The sequence below is a fragment of the Lasiosphaeria miniovina genome (assembly GCF_030549165.1).
Source record: "Lasiosphaeria miniovina strain SMH2392-1A chromosome Unknown B0T26scaffold_2, whole genome shotgun sequence".
In the NCBI taxonomy this organism is placed as follows: Eukaryota; Fungi; Ascomycota; class Sordariomycetes; order Sordariales; family Lasiosphaeriaceae; genus Lasiosphaeria; species Lasiosphaeria miniovina.
Genome location: NW_026848221.1, coordinates 6,377,613 through 6,396,198, shown reverse-complemented (window position 1 = coordinate 6,396,198; position 18,586 = coordinate 6,377,613). Strand labels below are relative to the sequence as shown.

The 18,586-nt window shown below is 52.0% G+C and overlaps 2 protein-coding genes across 2 annotated transcripts; both read left to right on the top strand.

Annotated features, from left to right (window-relative positions):
* Positions 1 to 8,129: 8,129 nt before the first annotated feature.
* B0T26DRAFT_180588 (uncharacterized protein) lies at positions 8,130 to 9,212 on the top strand. Its single transcript, XM_060433616.1, has 2 exons — positions 8,130 to 8,155; positions 8,290 to 9,212. Exon 2 carries the CDS (start codon positions 8,481 to 8,483, stop codon positions 8,973 to 8,975), a length of 495 nt encoding a protein of 164 aa, XP_060301510.1. The 5' UTR covers positions 8,130 to 8,155; positions 8,290 to 8,480; the 3' UTR covers positions 8,976 to 9,212.
* Positions 9,213 to 13,778: 4,566 nt separating this feature from the next.
* On the top strand, positions 13,779 to 17,694 carry B0T26DRAFT_698815 (FACT complex subunit-domain-containing protein). Its single transcript, XM_060441446.1, has 5 exons — positions 13,779 to 14,111; positions 14,197 to 14,281; positions 14,335 to 14,456; positions 14,520 to 16,125; positions 16,178 to 17,694. Exons 1-5 carry the CDS (start codon positions 13,932 to 13,934, stop codon positions 17,296 to 17,298), a joined length of 3,114 nt encoding a protein of 1,037 aa, XP_060301509.1. The 5' UTR covers positions 13,779 to 13,931; the 3' UTR covers positions 17,299 to 17,694.
* Positions 17,695 to 18,586: the final 892 nt, after the last annotated feature.

Sequence of the window (18,586 nt, the reverse complement as noted above, 5' to 3'; positions counted from 1 at the left end):
TCCAAGGTCAAAGAGCGGATGACAGAGCGAATCCGGGCACGTCGCACCCGCCCAAAATCTGCCCTTGGTAATTCAGGGCTGGGACATACGCCCCCGCTCACCATGGATGCAAAATACATCTATGGCAGGTAAGGTACATCCACCCAATGCATACATGCCTGTAGTTTGTACGTACACGTGTGTTGGTACACCTCTCTGGGTCTTAGCGATAACCGTCCCACTTAAGATCGTTCCAAGCGCAAGGGTGTGAGATTTGGGCCGAGGGGTGCCATCTGGAAAGTCAGGAAATGCAACCCAGATTTCCTGATGAGATTGGCGTGCGGGTGGGGGGATCCTTGGAAGGGGTGAGAAACTTCGTGCGGGACGAGGGGGCACAATCTCGAGCTAAGTGGGTGCTGGGACGCCTGGGGTACCACCCAGCTGGGGCCTTGCCGATGCTGGGATTTGGCCCGCCAGGATCCTGGTACAGTACACTTACATGGCGGGGGCGCAAGGAGCCCGATGCGGTGAGTGCGAAGCGGTCGCAGCTAGCGGCCCGGGGAGCTCTCGCGGCTATGCGGTAGGGGATACTAGCATACTTGGGGCATTCCTATTTACTACCTAAGGTAGGTAGTCATAGCGAAACCGGTACGTATCATGCATAAAGCTGCTGAGGCATAGGATCATCATACCGTCGCCCAGTTTAGCAGCTCAGCGCACGAGTTCCAAACACCTGCTCTTCCCGTCAATATTGTCCTGTAGCCTAGTCGGCGTTCATTGCTGGACTCGCACGGAGAAGAGCATAATGCATAAGGGCATATGTATTAAGCAGATCGCGTGTGTGATCTGTGCAGCTTCCGTCAGTTTGTATTAGCCCGTTAAGATTCCAGACGGGAGGCGGGCAACGTGGGGCAGTGGAGACGAGAGGTTGAGATGACTGTGCGCCGTGTGGAAGGCTGGGCGATTGAATATTTGGGTTAGCAGAATTACATTAAGCGCTGTGCCTCATCTGTCCAGCGGTTCACGTCCATGAAAGGGCCGTCAAGAAAAGGCCAACGTGCGCACTCCTGCCATCCATTCCATCTAAGCACTCTGGCGTGAATTCCGGACGCTATTTGGTCCTTAATGACGCGGCAGTGAAGGCGGCAGCGTATATCCAAGAGCGAACTCAGCAAGCCGGTTGCCGGAGGCTGCAGCAGTGGCTTTCGTTAGTGCGCCGTGCAGTATCTTTGAGTGACAGAAAGACGCAACTGAAAGGGCTACTAGTCGATCGTTATTTATTCCCGACCATCCAACAGATTGTTGGAAGCACGCCCTGTGCTAAGGGCAATGTCATAGACTACAGGTTATAGTCTTTCTCGAATGGGATGCATTAGCCTGGGTTTGGACTTGTACGGTTTGTTTGGTACAAGCCGATGCCGTTGGCTGATCCGAAACGGGGGGCCGATCTCAAATCTCGGGCAGTGCCATATTCCATGGCTTCGATCTTGTATGCAATCTATGGAATACAGTGACGAGAGTGGCCAGTGTGCAACTACCACGGACGTCTTATTTCATTCCATCCATGGATATAATGGTAAGTTAGATACATCCGCAACGGAGATAACACCAGTTCTGGCATACCTTACCTATACTATAGAAACTGCTATCTACACAGTGTGGGCGTGCTGAGTAAAGAGTTTCTCAGGTTGTCTGCGATAACTTGGTCAATTAAAGCCTTAGGTACCATTCTCTTTCATGATTTCTGTGATCTGTATACTTGCTCGGGTGACGGGCTTGTCTGGACTCTGGAGGCATGGTTGGACAATATGGACCTGGCCGCAAACGGTTCATCCCACCATGTCAAAAAAGAATCTGGGGCGGGCTGCTTTCTGAGTTAATTAGGTTCTCCATAACTCGGCTAATAAGGTTGGCACCACCTTCTAGAAGGTAACCTCATGTGTCTCGTGATTGTCGCCCGCCGGAGCACTGGACTTATTAGATCGAGATTCGGTCGCGCTAGTACGCACACGTGTCGCGACAAGCCAAGGCCCGTTCCATCGGGTGGATTCGTTTCTCCAAAACGGCAATCATCCCCCAAGAGTGTTATGTAGCATGCATGGCCCCAAGTTGCTAGCCTTGGCATTCACCCTTCTGTAATCTCTAATCTCCATGTGCCGTAAGGTGTGCGCTGCTTCGCCGCTGAGATAACTTACTAATAACTTTAACCCCTCTGTCTCTGGAGCACCGATGGTTCGACGTAAACGCGTTGTTTCTAATTAAGATAGAGGAGTACTATGCTGTGTACGACTCTTTTCTCACGTAGTTTCCCTTCTCTCTTCACGAATAAATGTATCTCTTACCCTTTGTTCGTATTTTCCGTTATACACAGTAAATGACGAACAGAATTCCCAGAGATCTCAGACCTTCCGTTAGAAACCAGACCAAATGCCGAGATAAGAGATGTCCGTCCATGTGTGTCAAGAGAGCTCACACTCATCCTTCCTCCCGTTGTCTGGCATGCGTTGTCAGCCAATGGATTTAGGGTGAGACCGGGCCCTTAGCCCCGATTTATGCAACATCCCATCTCGTCTAACCCCTGCCCGTTTTTCTGAATGTTTCCCACCGGTTTACTAGCAACAATGTCTGGCCTGTGTACAATGTAAATTGTAAAAGAATTCAAATCGGCCCCCATCCTTCGGTCCTCCAAATCTCCGAGACTCACATCCCGAATCCGATAACTAGATATATAGATGCCAATATGCCTAAGAGACGTCTCCTCGAACGCCTCGCGCGCGGTTCTTTCCGCCATTCCGAACGACCATTGGCAGAACGTACCGTACCTAGTATGTATGAACTTTAAGTGTTGAGAACGAGACGACCCGCCCACCGAACCAGGGGTTGTGACGCAAACTCCCCAGGTGTGTAGGTTGTAATCTCAAACTGCCTCCAGGGTACCGTATCTACGCCCTCGCGGTATGTACTGTATTCCCCTACGAGAACGACACCGTGAAAGTCGCAACTCAGGCCAGGATTCTTTTGACGTTTGCCCTAACCGACAGATGGATTTATCCCCCGACAAGGCTACCTTAACTATTGCTCGGCGCTTCTAACCTGGCCAAGAAATCGAAGCTCAGCGCCAAGCCCCGACGGTGAGCGGGAGAAATACAAATAATTGTGTGCTTCACGACGTGTTCGGGAGCGGGTGTCTCGCTAATCGAGTAGTTGCATCGGGTTTGGGGGTTCATCGAAACAAAGGACTGGCAGATTCCCAAGCAACGTGCTTGCAGGATCCCCTTGCCGAAGGATGGATGCTTCCATCCACAGGGGCCGCTAATAATATCGCGCTAATCTTCCCCGCTCGCCAACCAGATTCGTGGAGTGGAGAACCTAACCCCCGCTACGCACAACAGCAGCAGTGATCGGTCACGTCAAGCCCAGGGCGTGCCCATCCATGAGCGAGCAAGAAGAGTTGGCAATTCGTGAGGAGTTGGTCGTCACCCGAAAGCCAAGAAAAAGATGGCGACAACGGCGTGCAAGGACCGTGTGTAGTCGTTGGCAGTAATGAGACGAATCGGGCCTGCCCTTTTTTCATTTTGTTTCATGCAGATCTCAAACCAAGGGCCCATCATCCTTCTCCCCTTCTCTATCTCTCTCTCGCCTCCAGCGGCAGCCCCGGCCCCAGCCTATCCGCCGGGGCAGAAACAAGATTCTTGGAAATAAAACGTGCGGATCGATCTCGACGCTGCGACGATGCGACGCTGCGCAGCTCGGCGAATTCGATTGCCTCTTCGGTCTTGATGTCTCGATGAAACGCGCCAAAGCTCCGCGATGCCACCGTGCAGATGCCCCAAAGAGGACTATGGTCTAAGCCAACGGCGTGCAAGCGGAGGGCTGTCAAAGGGCACGTCACCGGAGCTCGGGGTAGTTTCTACCAATGGGCGGGCAGCCCACGCGGACCTGATCACACTCTGATCGGATGTCATCACGGCGCTGACAATTCCCCGTGTTTGGGTCGCAACCTAATTGCCGCTGCATGACGATGCTCAATGCGCATCTCGCTCGCCCGGCGACCAAAGATGAGGTTTGTTTCTCAGGCATTACCCTCCGAAACGGGGGTTTCTAGGTTCATTTGTTTCGCCGTCGATCAAAAGAGAGACAGCCCAAGGTTGTTGCTATTTTGGGGTCTCCAGACGAAGTCGTGTCTACAACAAATGTCGTGCAGCGATACAGATTACAGCACCTTCAGCATGCAAGTATGGGCGGATTGCACAATGCCTACTCCGTACGGGTTAGGTTTTGAACATGATAAAAGGAACCCAAGCAATCAATCATCTTGCTTACCTGAAGTCGGTTATTGATTCCTTTCGGGGGCCTGTTCCTGGAAATCCCAGATTCAGAGACAGCGATCTCGCAATCGAGAGTCTGATCGAGACAGTGGTCACTGGTGGCCCTGGGCGGCGAAGCGAGAATATCCGTATATCCACAATTAAAGGACACCCGAGGTCAATCAATCTGGAATCTCCGGATCGAACCACCATCCATCCACAGGCGAGCGGGCATCTTCATTTCGGGACCACCTAAAGCGTTCGCTGTCAATTCTGCATTGTTCTAGCGCAGTAAAATACCGCTGCTACTACATCAGGCCCCGGCTGACCGAGGAGATGGCGAGCGTACGTACACATACCTCCATACTATTGGACAAAACTAAAATGCGTCGACACACTCAACATGGTGGTCTCTTCACTTATCACCAAGAGGGCACTCCTTATGGTAAGTGTGAGGTAGTACTAGTACCGATAGTAATTTGGAGATAATTTCCAGCTAGTCCCCGGAATATTCCCGTCTCGTTCTTTCCTCCTCCGAAAAAACACCCCCTGGATGTTGCCTATTACCTGAGTGCCTGCCTTTCAGGGGCATGCCTCGAGCTGGCTCCCTTCGTGCCTGCCGTCCCGATGTACTGTACTGTACCCGAGGAGGGAAGGACGGAGGGTGTCCTGCTGAAATGGAACCAACCCGACCTAACTTACGCCTGTCAAATATTAGAGCACGCACGCTCGGTGGGGGAAATCCTCGAGCGATCTGTGTCTCGTCACATTGCTCCAGATGCATCTGATCACCAACACTTGTCTGTGATGACGCCCTTCGGTTCTTCCAGCTCCGCCCTCAGAGGCAGACCAAAAACAGCTGGCGTCGAAGGTTGGGGGAACCGGTTGACGGAAGCACATCCGGCCCCCAAAGACGGCGCACTATTCGACGGCGGGGAGCGAATCACAAACGCACAACACTGGACGGTTCTGCGAAACCATGGACTACACAGCATCTGCGGATATGGAGGCTTGTTCTTGTTCCATTGACACGCTGGACTGGCCGAGTCCAAGACTACAGACACGGCCGGGCTTCTCCGATGGGGAGCAGGCTGCGCGAGCCGGCATAGCCTTAACGCCCCCCAAACTTCTCTCATCCCCAGCCCATATCGGTGTCTCTTGCATTAGGCTCTCGCTCTCGCTCCCTCTCAGCTGCGCACAATTCGACGAATTGAACCAGAGCTCACGAAATGTGCACAGACACACCATAAGCATACTGGAGTCCTTTGCTTGATGGCGAAAGGTTGCCAAGGTGTGGGCGGCGCCGTTGCCTCTAGTGGAAGCCCCCCCCTTTGCCAGCCGTTGGAGAGATCGACATTGAGACCACTCGATGCGGGCCGGCAGTTAATTACGACTGTTTTAGCAGCTCGAACGGCTTCCGATCCGCGACGGGCCGGGTGGCATAGAAGCAAAGGTTAACGTAATGACTTCCAGTCCTGCCAATTGGTCTAAGAGCCTCACCTTTGCTCTTTCTCCTATCAACCATTTGGCGACCTTGAATCGTCAGTCTAGAAGTCTGGGTAGCCTACTCTAAGCCTTGGGGCAACTCAACTCACGAGAGCCCACGCCATGCCGGAGGTTCCATGCCTCTAGTTGACGGCAGCCGGGGAGGTGGAGGCAGGGTTGATTGATTACATCCCCGGCCTTCACGGAACACACCAAATACCCCTCCCTGTGCGAAGCCGCCAGGCCTCACTGGTGACTGGTGACCCTGTCGGGGCATGACTCGATCGGGAATGGTTTCTCTCCAGGCAAACACACCCAAGCATGCGGCCAACACGAACCCACGACAGAACCAAGCATGGGCCCGTCCTGTCATTGGCTACGGGACCATAGCCGCGGACGAGATCAGGCGATGACTGCAGGAAATCACATCTCACAACCTTTCCTCTGGGCTCATCGGGACGGGTCGGGACACCGATGTTGCTCTCTGCTCACACTTTACAGCCCCTGTATTTACTGTCCATTCCGTCCACAGCGCACTACTCCAACTCGTGTATTTTGCCCACTTCCCACTCCCCGCTGCTTGGCTGGGGGTTTGATGTTCGACCAGATCCTGCACTGGTGAGCATGTCCCGTTCATACCCTCATGACAGACAAAGCAGCTGTTTTCGTCGGACCTCGAGATCTCACGGGCCAAAGAAGCCTGTGTACGGGGCAAACTTCGGCCATTCACTGTCACTCCCTAGGCTGAGAAGACAGAAGGGGGTATCGATCTTCTGGGTCGGATGTGAGATGGTCGCTATCGCCCTGGATAACCGCCTTCTCATGTAGCTGGGCATCAATTTGTCTGATTTATCATATCACATCATCCGTAGGACGAGATCCCATCACCGGTCCCGAGGGTGCACAGCCGGCTGCCCACTAAATATTCAGACTTGCCCTGTTGTCGTCCCCGCATCTGCAAGTTTGGTCCTACCTATTCCCGAGGGATGGCGGTTGCCAGAAGCTTCAAAACCCTGCCATGTGGCGGACCCTCCTGAGTAAAGGGCGGCTTTTGGCACACTACAGTACATACCTATTCAACAGTGGTGACAACTGCAGGACGACAACGAGAACATCTCTGCTGCCTCGAGCTTGCTCCTAGACTGCCAAGTAGCCCCGTCAAATCCTATCAAGTGTCGGCAATCATGGTCAAGATGTGCAAGGCTGTGTCATCTTCGGATCTGATATATATAATACGGCCCTCAAGCGCGCGCGAGGCAGCTGCCTGCCCGCCCCTGTCCCACGGTGGATGTCTTCCCTCGAACGTTATGTGCATTCAACTTCGCACATATAGCTCCCAATCCGCTGGACGAGCGGAACACAAGTGGGCCGATTTATATGCCCAATAAGCCTAGATTCTCTTTTTGTCTGCATGTCTCGCTTTATTTCCCAGCCTTTCAAAAGTTGGGAAACCTCGGTGTTGGTTTTGTCGCCTACCGATGACTCGCAGTTTACCGAGTGGAGGTACCAAGTACGGAGCTATCGGAGCACACAAACACGCCTGGTATTTAAACTGTTCCTCGCGTGTATTCTTGGGCATCGGTCCTCGGTATTTCAGCCTGAACACGGGATACCTAGGGGAGTTATATCAGCACCCCGTCTGCCAATGCCCCCGAGATCCTGCCCCGGTCTGGTTCGCGCCCCCACTGAGTATCCTGCGGTTCCGATCGTTTGGCCTGAGCATTTCCAGATCCGCCTCCAAAGGTCGGCGATTGCATAGATTAACTGCATGAAGCCCCGCCCGTCCATGCTTTGGGAACTTACTCTCACTCGCCGGGCTGCGCCGTCATGGCCAGTGTTGCTTTTTTTTCGCAAAGCACTTGTCTTTCGGCAGCCATATGATTGGAAACTTGCCTCGTACGAACGCATTGCACCACCAATACCGGCAGCTTAAAATGGCTATCTTTAGGCCCCAAATCTCGTGGCGCTTGCCGAGTGTACAGTGTCAACATCCACAGGCGAACCAGCATGGGCACTATCATGGCTTGTGATATTCCCGTTGTTAGGCCAATGTGGTACAACAAACAACTGTCTTGATCATTTGGCCAACGACGGGGATTTGAGCAATGCCGTGCGAGGGCAACCAAGCATAGACTGAGCATTCATTGCCTGTCATTCTTCCAGGGCTCGTGTGTCAACGTCTAAGGTGACTAGTCAATGTGGAAGGCGACAGGAGCGGAAACCAGCAGCATGCACCCGAAATACAACCTTGGTTCAACGACAGTAACCGCCTGACGTATCACCTACACAGAGATGATTGAGCCTTCTGGACGACGTTGTTTTTTCAAGTCCCACCAGCTCTAGATCAGCCCAAAGCAGTGCAATACTTTGCCTGTCCCTGAAGAGTATGGTCCCTTGTCGTGGGCACATCTCGAGGCTCTCCAGCACATTTGCTTCGCAGCTTTGGCACGAGATGATGGCTCCTAGTACACTAATCCGACTTTGAGTGCGAGGCTGACTCACAGGAGAGAGTCCTCAGATCTTGCAGCTCATTGATGCTGATGCTGCAGGCGGTGTTTTTTGTGTCAAGTGAGAGTTGGTCGGTTGGAGAACTGACTCCTCCCATGCAGGGCGACATGGATAGGCTCATTGAGCTGCGGTTGGCATTTCCATCACCTTCAGTCCATCCGGAAGCCTTCTATCCCCTCACCGGTCGGAATCCAACACGGCATGATAGCGACGATCCAGACCATGTCCCGTTTTCGTCGTTCTCGATGTTCTCGCCTCGGCTTTGGTGAAGCTAAGAAGTGGCGTCTTTTTTTTTCCTTTTTCCCCATTTCCTGTCATGTCTCAGCGTTGCCCTTGACCCAGCCCCAAGCCACACATATGCACAACAAGTCACATTTCCACCAGATCACCAGATCAACCCGATCGCCACCTGGCAGCCGTGTGCAGTCCGTACTGTGCGAAGTGAAAGGAGACTTTAGCCACTATCTCACCAACACATTGCTTATTCCACCCCTTTTTTTCCCCATGAGGCGGGCACCACAAACGGTTGGGCCCGGCACCGGGGGTTCACCTACACTAAAGCTAAAGGACTTTACGAATTGCACTAGGTCGAAAAGACGGCGCAACAAGCGACAAGTTAAACTGACCTGTCATTTTCACTTTCAAGGACACGCAAAAGGGGGTTTTCACCATTTCCGCCCAAAGCGCGCCAGTTGATCGAGGGCTTGCGTGCTGCTTGTCGAGGCGAGGGCGAGCGCGAAAGCAGAGAGCGATGGAGCGGATCTCGTTTCTCTTCGAGGCGCTCCAGGCCAAAATTTTGTGTTTTCGTGTTTGCTTCTTCCTTGGTTAATCTCCAAAAAGAAAAAAAACCTCCTCACAGGCGGGAAGACAGAGTCAGAGGTTCATTTCATTATCAAATTTGCACAAGCCTGGCATCTGCCCCTGGGAGGGCGGAAGCCCATCTTGATTGATGGACCAACAGAGTACCGGGGGTTGTTGTGTGTGCGAAGGGCGGTTCTTTCGCGGGTGGCTTTCCCCCCCTCCTTCGCACTCTGCGCCTTACCTGCTTCGGAGAGCTAACGTTTTTGGGGGTGCTTTTGTTTTTGCTTTTTTTTTGCCGTCACCCAGAAAGCACGCGACAAGAAGCATGGACCCTTTCCGGTTTCCTTTTCTCCTGTTAACCCTTTCCGTCACAGCCGGGGGCTTGCCCCAAGCTGACTGGGCGACGGGCGGTCCTGGGACCATGGGAAGTACCGCCCTTTATCGAGCATGCTTGGCTGGCAATGGCGACAAGGTGCGACCTCGACAAGCTTCCGGAGGGGTCGGACCGCGCTCCTCTGGTTGCTATCCCCAGCTGAATTGTGTCGATCTCTCTGTCGTGCTGCTCTTACCCCTGAAGTTGTCTTGGAGAAGTTCTCAGCCCTTGTCAAGTGAGAAAAAAAGGCTTGAAGTTCGGGCTGGTGCGAAACGAGATGATCGAAGGTCGAGTTAAGCTTACAGGAAGGCCGTGTCCTCCTCCCCGTTATTTCTTGCCCCAGGGAAAGTGGAGTGACGGACCTTCCCCCCCAGACCGACGGAATCCGAACGGCGTCCCGCCGTCCCCTCCCGAACTCTGGACAGTGCTCCTGCGTGGGGGAGCAGGAGGCGGTGCAGCTAGGCCGTTTTAACCCCAGGCCCAAGCAAGCAAGCCCATCGACGCTACGATTTGTCTCCCACTGTGTACTGTTCAGCACTGCACAGTACGTATCAATATGTACTCCGTTCAGCAGCGAGAATTTCAGGACAGACTGCAGCGCAGCATGCATGTTGCATGGTTTTTAGCGTCGAAATGTGCGCGCGCGGTGTGTGGCCGCTCTGAGACATGGTCTCGCTGGCCGGCCCTGCTCGAGCCGCTCCCCGCCGCTAATAACAACGCATCACATCCATCGACTGTGCTGTACTGTGATGTCAAAGTACGTGAGATTTCTTACGAGAGCGGACGCCGGGCAGTACAGTACTGTGTAGTTGATGAAAGACGTGGAGCGGTGAGAAATGCTAGAAGCTGGAAAGAAAGAGACAGAAGAGAGGAGAGGAGAGGTATGTGAGACACGAGAACGATTTAATTTGCTCTTGGAGATAGACTAAGCATGTACGCTCGTCCATGCTGACCGTCGATGGGGCAAATTCTCTCCGTTTTTAAAAACCTCCCAAACAAAAAGAAAAGGCAAAGGCAAATAAATCCCTCTGCTGCTCTTTGGTGAGAAAGGGGGGATGGTCTTTTCTTCGTTTCTTAGTTTCGCCCTTTTTTTTCCCGTTTCCAGTGTTTGCCACTGGGAGGAACCGTAAATAAGTAGGTAAGTAACTGCCAAGATACCTAGTATGGATGGATGCACGTTCCGTGATATCTACGCACAACTACATACGAAGAACCATGTACGTACTATATAGGTAGGCAGGCATGGAACTGGGGGGCTGCTTGCTTACCCCCCATTGCGAAGCGGTATCCCGTACATGTACGAAGTAAGTTCTATGTAGGTAGGGTACATGGTTTGTTCGTAGATCCGGGGTTGATGAGACGGATGTGCTTCGTTGATACACAGAGGGTTGATATCTTTGTCTTCTTTTTGGGGTGTGGCCTCTGGGCTATTCCGTAACAAGGAAATTTCCTTTCTTGGGAGGGATGAGAACGAGGGATGAGGGGGAGGAGGGGAGTCATTTCTCTCCGTATCTTCACGGATGCTGCGGGACTCGGTGATAGCATGTAAATTATTGAGATTGACTTCTGCTTCTTCGATTTTTAATACCAAATTCTGCTACTTGATCGGTGCCCCAGTGCTACATAGGCAGGTACAGATAGGGTCCTAGAAGCTACCACCTAGTCCGGGAGCCCCTTTTCCTAGCCAGTTCACCAAGTAGCCCCCGAGCCTTTTATTGTCGGAGAAACAGGCGAGGGAGTGTGTATACATGTGAGTGTGTTCTAGCCGGGGATTCTCTTCCTCCGGGGGCTTGCCCGGGATTTCAATTACATGTTGGTATCGGCATGTATGCATTGCATCTACACATGTATGTACTGCACTCGGGAGGGAGGCATGCGAGAAAGTAGATGGTAAGGGTAAAGGGCGATTGTTATCCAGATATGTGCTATCTGAGGGGTAGCTACCTTCTGGACGTTGGTGGCTTGCTGTTGGTTCTTGAGGCTGCGTGTTGCGAGAGCCGAGGTCTCTTGATCTTTGGCTGACTGACTCTTTCCTATTCCCACCTTTCTGTCTTAGAGTCAACTGCCAGACTCTCTGCGTCGGGCTGGAAGGTAAGCCGTGCAGTGATGTTTGTTTTGCCTGTCCGTGATTTGGATATTCAGAAGCAAGTTTTGCCAAGGAGCCAGACAAGGCAGATAACAAGCAGACATACAGACAGACGGATGTAGAGAATCGGGGCAGTTAGTTGTTGTTGCCATGCTAGTACTTATCATAGAGCGCTTCCTGAAACCAACTGACCAGCCAACTAACCAACCAGCCAGCTAACCAACCAACCAACCAATCGCTCACCCCCTATTAAAACCACGTCGGGACTCGCGGGCTGGAACGGCTCTTTCAGCTCTCCCTCCGCTTTCTTTCTTTATGTGCCCATTCACTTACAGTTTATCATCGTCATGCCGAGGCCACAACCTTGGCCAACATGGAATGTTTGGGCGGTAGGTGTGCAATCTAGCGTCTCCCAGAGCGATGCCCTGCTTAGGTTCTGAGCTAGAGTTTTGGGAATCCTTATCAAGTCATCCGTGGAGGAAACAGCTTGTATCGTAGTCAAGCAAGCAGCTGACCAGGCTGACCAGGCTGACCGAGGTTGTTTGCTCGATACAACAGCCTGCTTTAATACTTGTCGTGACATATATTTCTCAGTGTTATCCCATCGACACTAAACTGACAACGCTGCTTGTGTTTCTGGGGTGTAAACCTAACTGAGCCGAGACTGAGCCGGCCTCGATTCTTTTGCCCAGCAGATGGGAGGCCTCTAAGGTTATCTCAGACGACTAGACTGCTCCAAGAGAGATACTCCGGAAGTCATTACGACGAGGCCTTGTGTCAAAAGCCCCAAAGCCGAATTATGTTTAGACTTGACTAGTTTTCGTCGGCAGTGTGGCAGCTTGGCCGAGTCAGCCGGGACACAACCACCCGGTCTCGAGAGACGGCACAGATAGGAATAGGAGCCAAGAGACCCCGCCGCCATTGCTGTAGTCTCACCCCTTTTTCAGTTCCCTCCTGACCCGGTTTGATGCCTGGGATTTGAAGGGGCAGTGACGTGAGATATCCCTGAAGCAACCATGCCATATCCCGCTGTTCGGAACATACATGCCTATATTGTAATGGAAATTTCTCAATATACTTGCGCAGTACTCATAACGGAAGGAGCTCAGTACCGTCCGGTCTAATTCACATCTGAAATACGTGGACAACGGTGAACTTGTCATATGGCCTTAGCAGTTGCTAGTATGAAGTTAGATGCTTGATACCCTCGACTGAGCGCAGCATCTTCTAGAAGATGTGATGAAGCATTTGTCCCTAAGGCTAGTCTGTGTATTTGGCCAATAGTTTACCTCTTCTCATTCTAAGCCAGATGGGACACAGCTGACGTGTTCAAGACGTATTCATGAGTAAACAAGTAGGCTTAACGTGTAAAAGCGAAGATTCTCGGGATACTCAAGCGCAGTCGGCAATGGACGTAGCTTGTGGTCTCCCTTCGCCGGCTTCATCTCCGCCGCGCCTCTTGTATTATATTCGGGGGGACCTCGTGATTGAAACTGTGTTCTTCATCAGCATACATGACTGTGACATGGCGAGATTGAGAAACAAGGCACGTCTTTATAAACATTGTGCTTGCTGGCCTCATGTCAATATCTAGGTCTCTGTCTCGACGTCGAAGCTCGCTAGAAATTTAGAATTGGTAATCGGAATAACCATATTGTAGTTGGGCCAAGAGCATCAGCAGACTCGAGGTTTATAAGGGTTTATCGCCGAAGTAGGAATGAGAAATGCGGCTCCCGGTATAACATGACATCGAGATTTGACAGATAAGCCGAGTGGTTTTTCATCCTTTCTAGGTGAGTTTGAGTCTGTTTCGGGAACTACCTTAAACTTGCAAGGGGTATAATGTGTTCAATCCAGCGAGCTTCCACACCTGCCATTGGAAGTTACAGTCAATCTTGGTTCTTTCCTAGCTAGAGCCTGATCCATTCGCTCCTTCCACCAATTTGTATCTTTTGTTGGCTTTGTCACCATTCCTACCAAATTGAACAAAGCCTACCCACTAAATATCAGCAAATTCCTGCACATACTCTCTGGCTGCGGTGAATCAAGATATCTTGAATCCATTACCCTGTCTCGTCATCTTCGGTTTTAGTCGTCAACATTCTTTCCATTTCATGGGAAGGGTGAAATTATTTTAGCCTGAGGCAGAAATATTAAACCCAGGCATCAAAAACCCCACAACGCGCGCCAAAGAGACAGGGGTGAGTGAGTCGACGCGACCGGAATTTTTAAGCCTTGGCCGACTAGCCTTGAGGGTGCTTCATTTAGCAAACCCGTTTATTTGCTGCCGCAGCACCTCCGATCGTGACGACAGCACTTTCCTCCTACATCAACCCCGCGCTGTCCGGGCTTCTTCGCATCGTCAATCGCGCGGCTCTCGCAGGCGCCCATCATGGCCGAAATCAAAATCGACGGCAAGGTCTTCCAGGAGCGCATCTCGCACTTTATCAACGCCTGGAAGGCTGACAAGCGCTCCGGCGACGCGCTTTTCAATGGCGTCTCCTCCATCCTCATCCTGATGGGCAAGGTCGACGACACGAACCCCGAATTCCACAAGAACAATGCCATGCACGTGAGTCATCGCCGTCTCTGTCTCGCTCAAATGCGCGACCGCGAGACAATCGTTGTGCCCGGTCCTTTCGCTGACAGCTTCGCAGTTCTGGCTCCTCGGCTACGAGTTCCCCACTACCTTGATGCTTCTCACTCTCGACACCATCTACATCCTCACAACACAGAAGAAGGGTTTGTTCTTACCCCGCTCTCTGACCCCCTCGCTCGGTGGCTGACCTAGACAGCGAAATATCTCGACCAAATCAAGGGCGGCCGATTCCCCGTCGAGGTGCTTGTCCGCGGCAAGGACAGCACTGAGAACGAGATGCTATTTGTCAAGATTACAGATGCCATCAAGGCAGCAGGCGTGAGTCATTCTGGTCCCTTTCTGTGCGGGGCTCCTACAGGCTAACTAGGCTGCCACGCTTAGAAAAAGGTTGGCGTGCTCAGCAAGGATGCGTCCAAGGGCCCCTTCATCGACGAGTGGAAGAAATTGTTCGCCGAGAATTGCAAGGATGCCGAGGAGGTCGACGTATCCCATGCCCTGTCGGTTGGCGCATTCTCGGTCAAGGACGAGGGCGAGCTCCGAGCCATGCGAACTTCGTCCAAGGCTTGCGTCGCACTCCTGACGCCCTACTTTCTCGACGAGATGTCCAACATTCTCGACCAAGAAAAGAAAATCAAGCACAGCGCACTCGCCGACAAAGTGTACAACAAGCTCGAGGACGTCAAGTTCTGGAAGACGGTCGAGCTTCCGAACAGGCAGAAGCTACCTGCAGACCTCGACCCCGAGCAGCTGGACTGGATCCTGGGGCCTGTGGTGCAGAGCGGCGGAAAGTTTGACCTTAAATGGCAATCAGACTCGGATAACGATGTTCTTCACCCCGGAGTCATTATTGCAGCCATGGGCCTCCGGTACAAGTCGTACTGCTCGCAGGTTGCCAGGACCTTTATGGTGGACCCCAACAAGTCGCAGGAGAGCAACTATAAATTCCTTCTCGCCGTCCACAACCTGATTCTGAAGGAGATACGGGACGGAGTTGTTGTCAAAGACGTCTACGCCAAGGCCCTTGCTCTAGTGAGGTCCAAGAAACCGGACCTCGAGAAGCATTTCCTCAAGAACGTTGGCTACGGCATCGGCCTCGAGAACAAAGACCCTACTCTTATCCTCAACAGCAAGAATTCCCGCGCCCTCAAGGACGGCATGACGCTCTGTGTCACCACCGGGTTCAACGACATCCAGAACCCCAGTGCGCAAGACAAGAACAGCAAGGTCTACTCTCTCGTCCTCACCGATACTATCCGTGTCACCACGTCTGAGCCTGTCGTCTTCACTGGCGAGGCACCAGTCGACGTTGACGCCACCTCTTTCTTCTTCAAGGATGACGAGGAGGCCCAGCCAACTCCTAAGAAGGAGAAGCGAGACTCGCGAGTCGGTGCTGTAGCAACTAAGAATATCACCAGCACTCGACTGCGGTCCGAGCGCACAACCACAGTGGTCGATGATGCGGACAAGAAGCGCCGAGCCCACCAGAAAGAACTCGCCACGAAGAAGCAGAAGGAGGGCCTAGCCAAGTATTCCGAGTCGACTGCCGACGAGAACGGTGTAGAGATGAAGAAGTTCAAGCGCTTCGAGTCCTATAAGCGTGACAACCAGTTCCCCCCCAAGATTCGGGATATGGGTATTGTGGTCGATCAGAAGAACGCAACCGTCATTCTCCCAGTCATGGGGCGGCCTGTTCCCTTCCACATCAACACTATCAAGAACGCGGGCAAGAGTGAAGAGGGAGATTGGTCCTTCCTCCGAATCAACTTTCTCTCCCCCGGCCAAGGCGTTGGGCGCAAAGACGACCAGCCCTTCGAGGACGCCTCGGCCCACTTTGTTAGGAGCTTGACTTTCCGGTCTCTCGATGGCGAGCGCTATGGCGAGATTACGAATCAGATATCCAACATGAAGAGAGACGCGGTGAAAAAGGAGCAAGAAAAGAAGGACATGGAAGATGTAGTGGAGCAAGACAAACTCGTCGAGATAAGAAGTAAATGTTCTCGCAAGATTGCAGTTTGGGCCCTGACTAACCGGACACCTAGATCGACGCCCTGCCGTGCTGGACAATGTCTTCATACGGCCTGCAATGGAAGGAAAACGCGTTCCTGGCAAGGTAGAGATTCACCAAAACGGTATTCGCTACCAATCCCCGCTCAGCACTACGCAACGCGTCGACATTCTCTTTTCCAACGTTCGCCACCTCTTCTTCCAGCCGTGCACGCACGAGTTGATTGTTATCATTCACATCCACTTGAAGGATCCCATCATTATTGGCAACAAGAAGAAGACTAAGGATGTTCAGTTCTACCGCGAAGCCACAGATATCCAGTTTGATGAGACTGGAAATCGGAAGCGGAAGTATCGGTATGGTGACGAGGATGAGTTTGAGGCTGAACAGGAGGAGCGCCGCAGGAGGGCGGACCTCGACCGCCTCTTCAAGGGTTTCGCCGAGAAGATTGCCGAGGCTGGTCGCAACGAGGGCATTGAGGTGGACATGCCTGTCCGAGATCTTGGATTCCAGGGGGTTCCATTCCGCAGCAACGTCTACATCCAGCCGACTACAGAATGCCTCATCCAAATTACGGAGCCGCCCTTCATGGTGATTACCCTGGAGGACATCGAGGTTGCCCATTTGGAACGTGTCCAGTTCGGTTTGAAGAACTTTGATCTGGTCTTCATCTTTAAAGACTTCACACGTACCCCATCCCACATCAACACCATTCCAGTCGAGTCTCTGGAAGACGTGAAAGAGTTCCTCGACTCTTCTGACATCGCTTTCTCGGAAGGTCCTCTCAACCTCAACTGGTCCGTCATCATGAAGACGGTCACTGCCGATACTCACCAGTTCTTCATCGATGGTGGCTGGGGCTTCTTGCAAAACGAGTCCGACAACGAGGACGACGGGGAAGAGATGTCCGAGGAGAGTAACTTTGAGATCAGCGAGAGTGAGCTCGAGGAAGCTTCAGAGTCTAGCGAGGAGGATTCCGATTTCGATTCCCAGGCGTCGGCCGAAGCTAGCGACGACGCAGATGCTAGTGACGAGGAGGAGGGCGAGGATTGGGATGAGCTGGAGCGCAAGGCGAAGAAGCGCGATCGCGAGAGTGGACTCGAGGAAGAGGAGCAGCAGCGTGGCGGGAACAAGAAGAAGCAGCGGAAGAGATGAGCGGCGGGCGGGCCTTGACGTGTATTTGCCTTGCCTTGTCTCTCTTCGCTTCTTTGCGTAGGGCACGGTTGCAAGTCTTCTTTGCCCATTGTCTACGGAGTCTGACTAGCCGACTCTTTAATATTTATGGGTGTTTGACTTTCTGTTGGCATGTATAGTCTATTACCGGGCTTTTCTTTCTTTTTGTTGCTGCAATGTCTTTTTTTGTAGTTTGGGCAGGGAAAGTCTAGGTTAGATAGACCAACAACGGGAACGGGAGCCTTTTCTTTCTTCCTACAAACAATATGGAATGAATGCATCGGGACGTGTCTAAGTGTTACCCACTTGTGACGTTTTTTCACTCTTCTTTTGTTCATCGGATGGGAAGAATTCGTTAAAAAGGTGGGATGAAGGGGTTTTTTGCAGAAATTTTAAACCCACTCACTCACTTGGCGGATATAGCTCCTCTCTCTCTCTCCGTGTGTGTATGTATGTGTGTGTGTGTGTGTGTGTGTGTGTGCGTGTGTTATGTGACTGAATGTAGGACAAGACTGTATTTATGTGGACAGTACATGGTTTGTTTTATCTCTCGTCTCGTTAACTCCTCTGTTAGTACCTACTTTTTATGGGGATGGGTTTGTGCTGTGTGTGCATGCATCACCCTCTCACTCACTCTCCTTAGATACCATACAAGTGATATGTCATCCGCCTTTAGGCTATTGGCCCTGCTCCATAGGTAAATGAGACGAGATCACATCGTAATGGCTGGTTGTACTGCTGCAGTGGCTTGTTTGAACATGGATACGTAGCCCCTTTTCCATTTTTCACTCTCTATCACGGAAAGTTGGGTGGCGGGGGTGTTTTACTTATGGGGGAATGAAAAGGGAGACAGACGGCTATCAAGAGAGAAAAAAAAGGAAACGAAACGGAAAGGAGAGAGAGTATCCATATAAATTGATTTGCCAGCTAACAAAAAAACTCCGTTTTACGCCTTTGACATGGATTCCGGAAAAAGTACAAGAAAAAGAAAAAAAAGGCAAAAAAAAGGAGACAGCAACCCAAGAAAACACAGACGCGCGCTCTCTTCTCTCACCTACACGCACACAGAGACATCTCGACCACACGTCCTGAGGAAAGAAATCCCAGGACATGACAGAAAGCCGTAAGAAAACAAGGAATAAAAAAAATTCGTCGCTAATTTCGACATTTGATCCCCGTTTTCTTTCTACCACTCGCTGACTCCTATCCCCTATGCATGCTCCCTAAAACACACACACACACACACACACACACGCACGCACGCACGCAT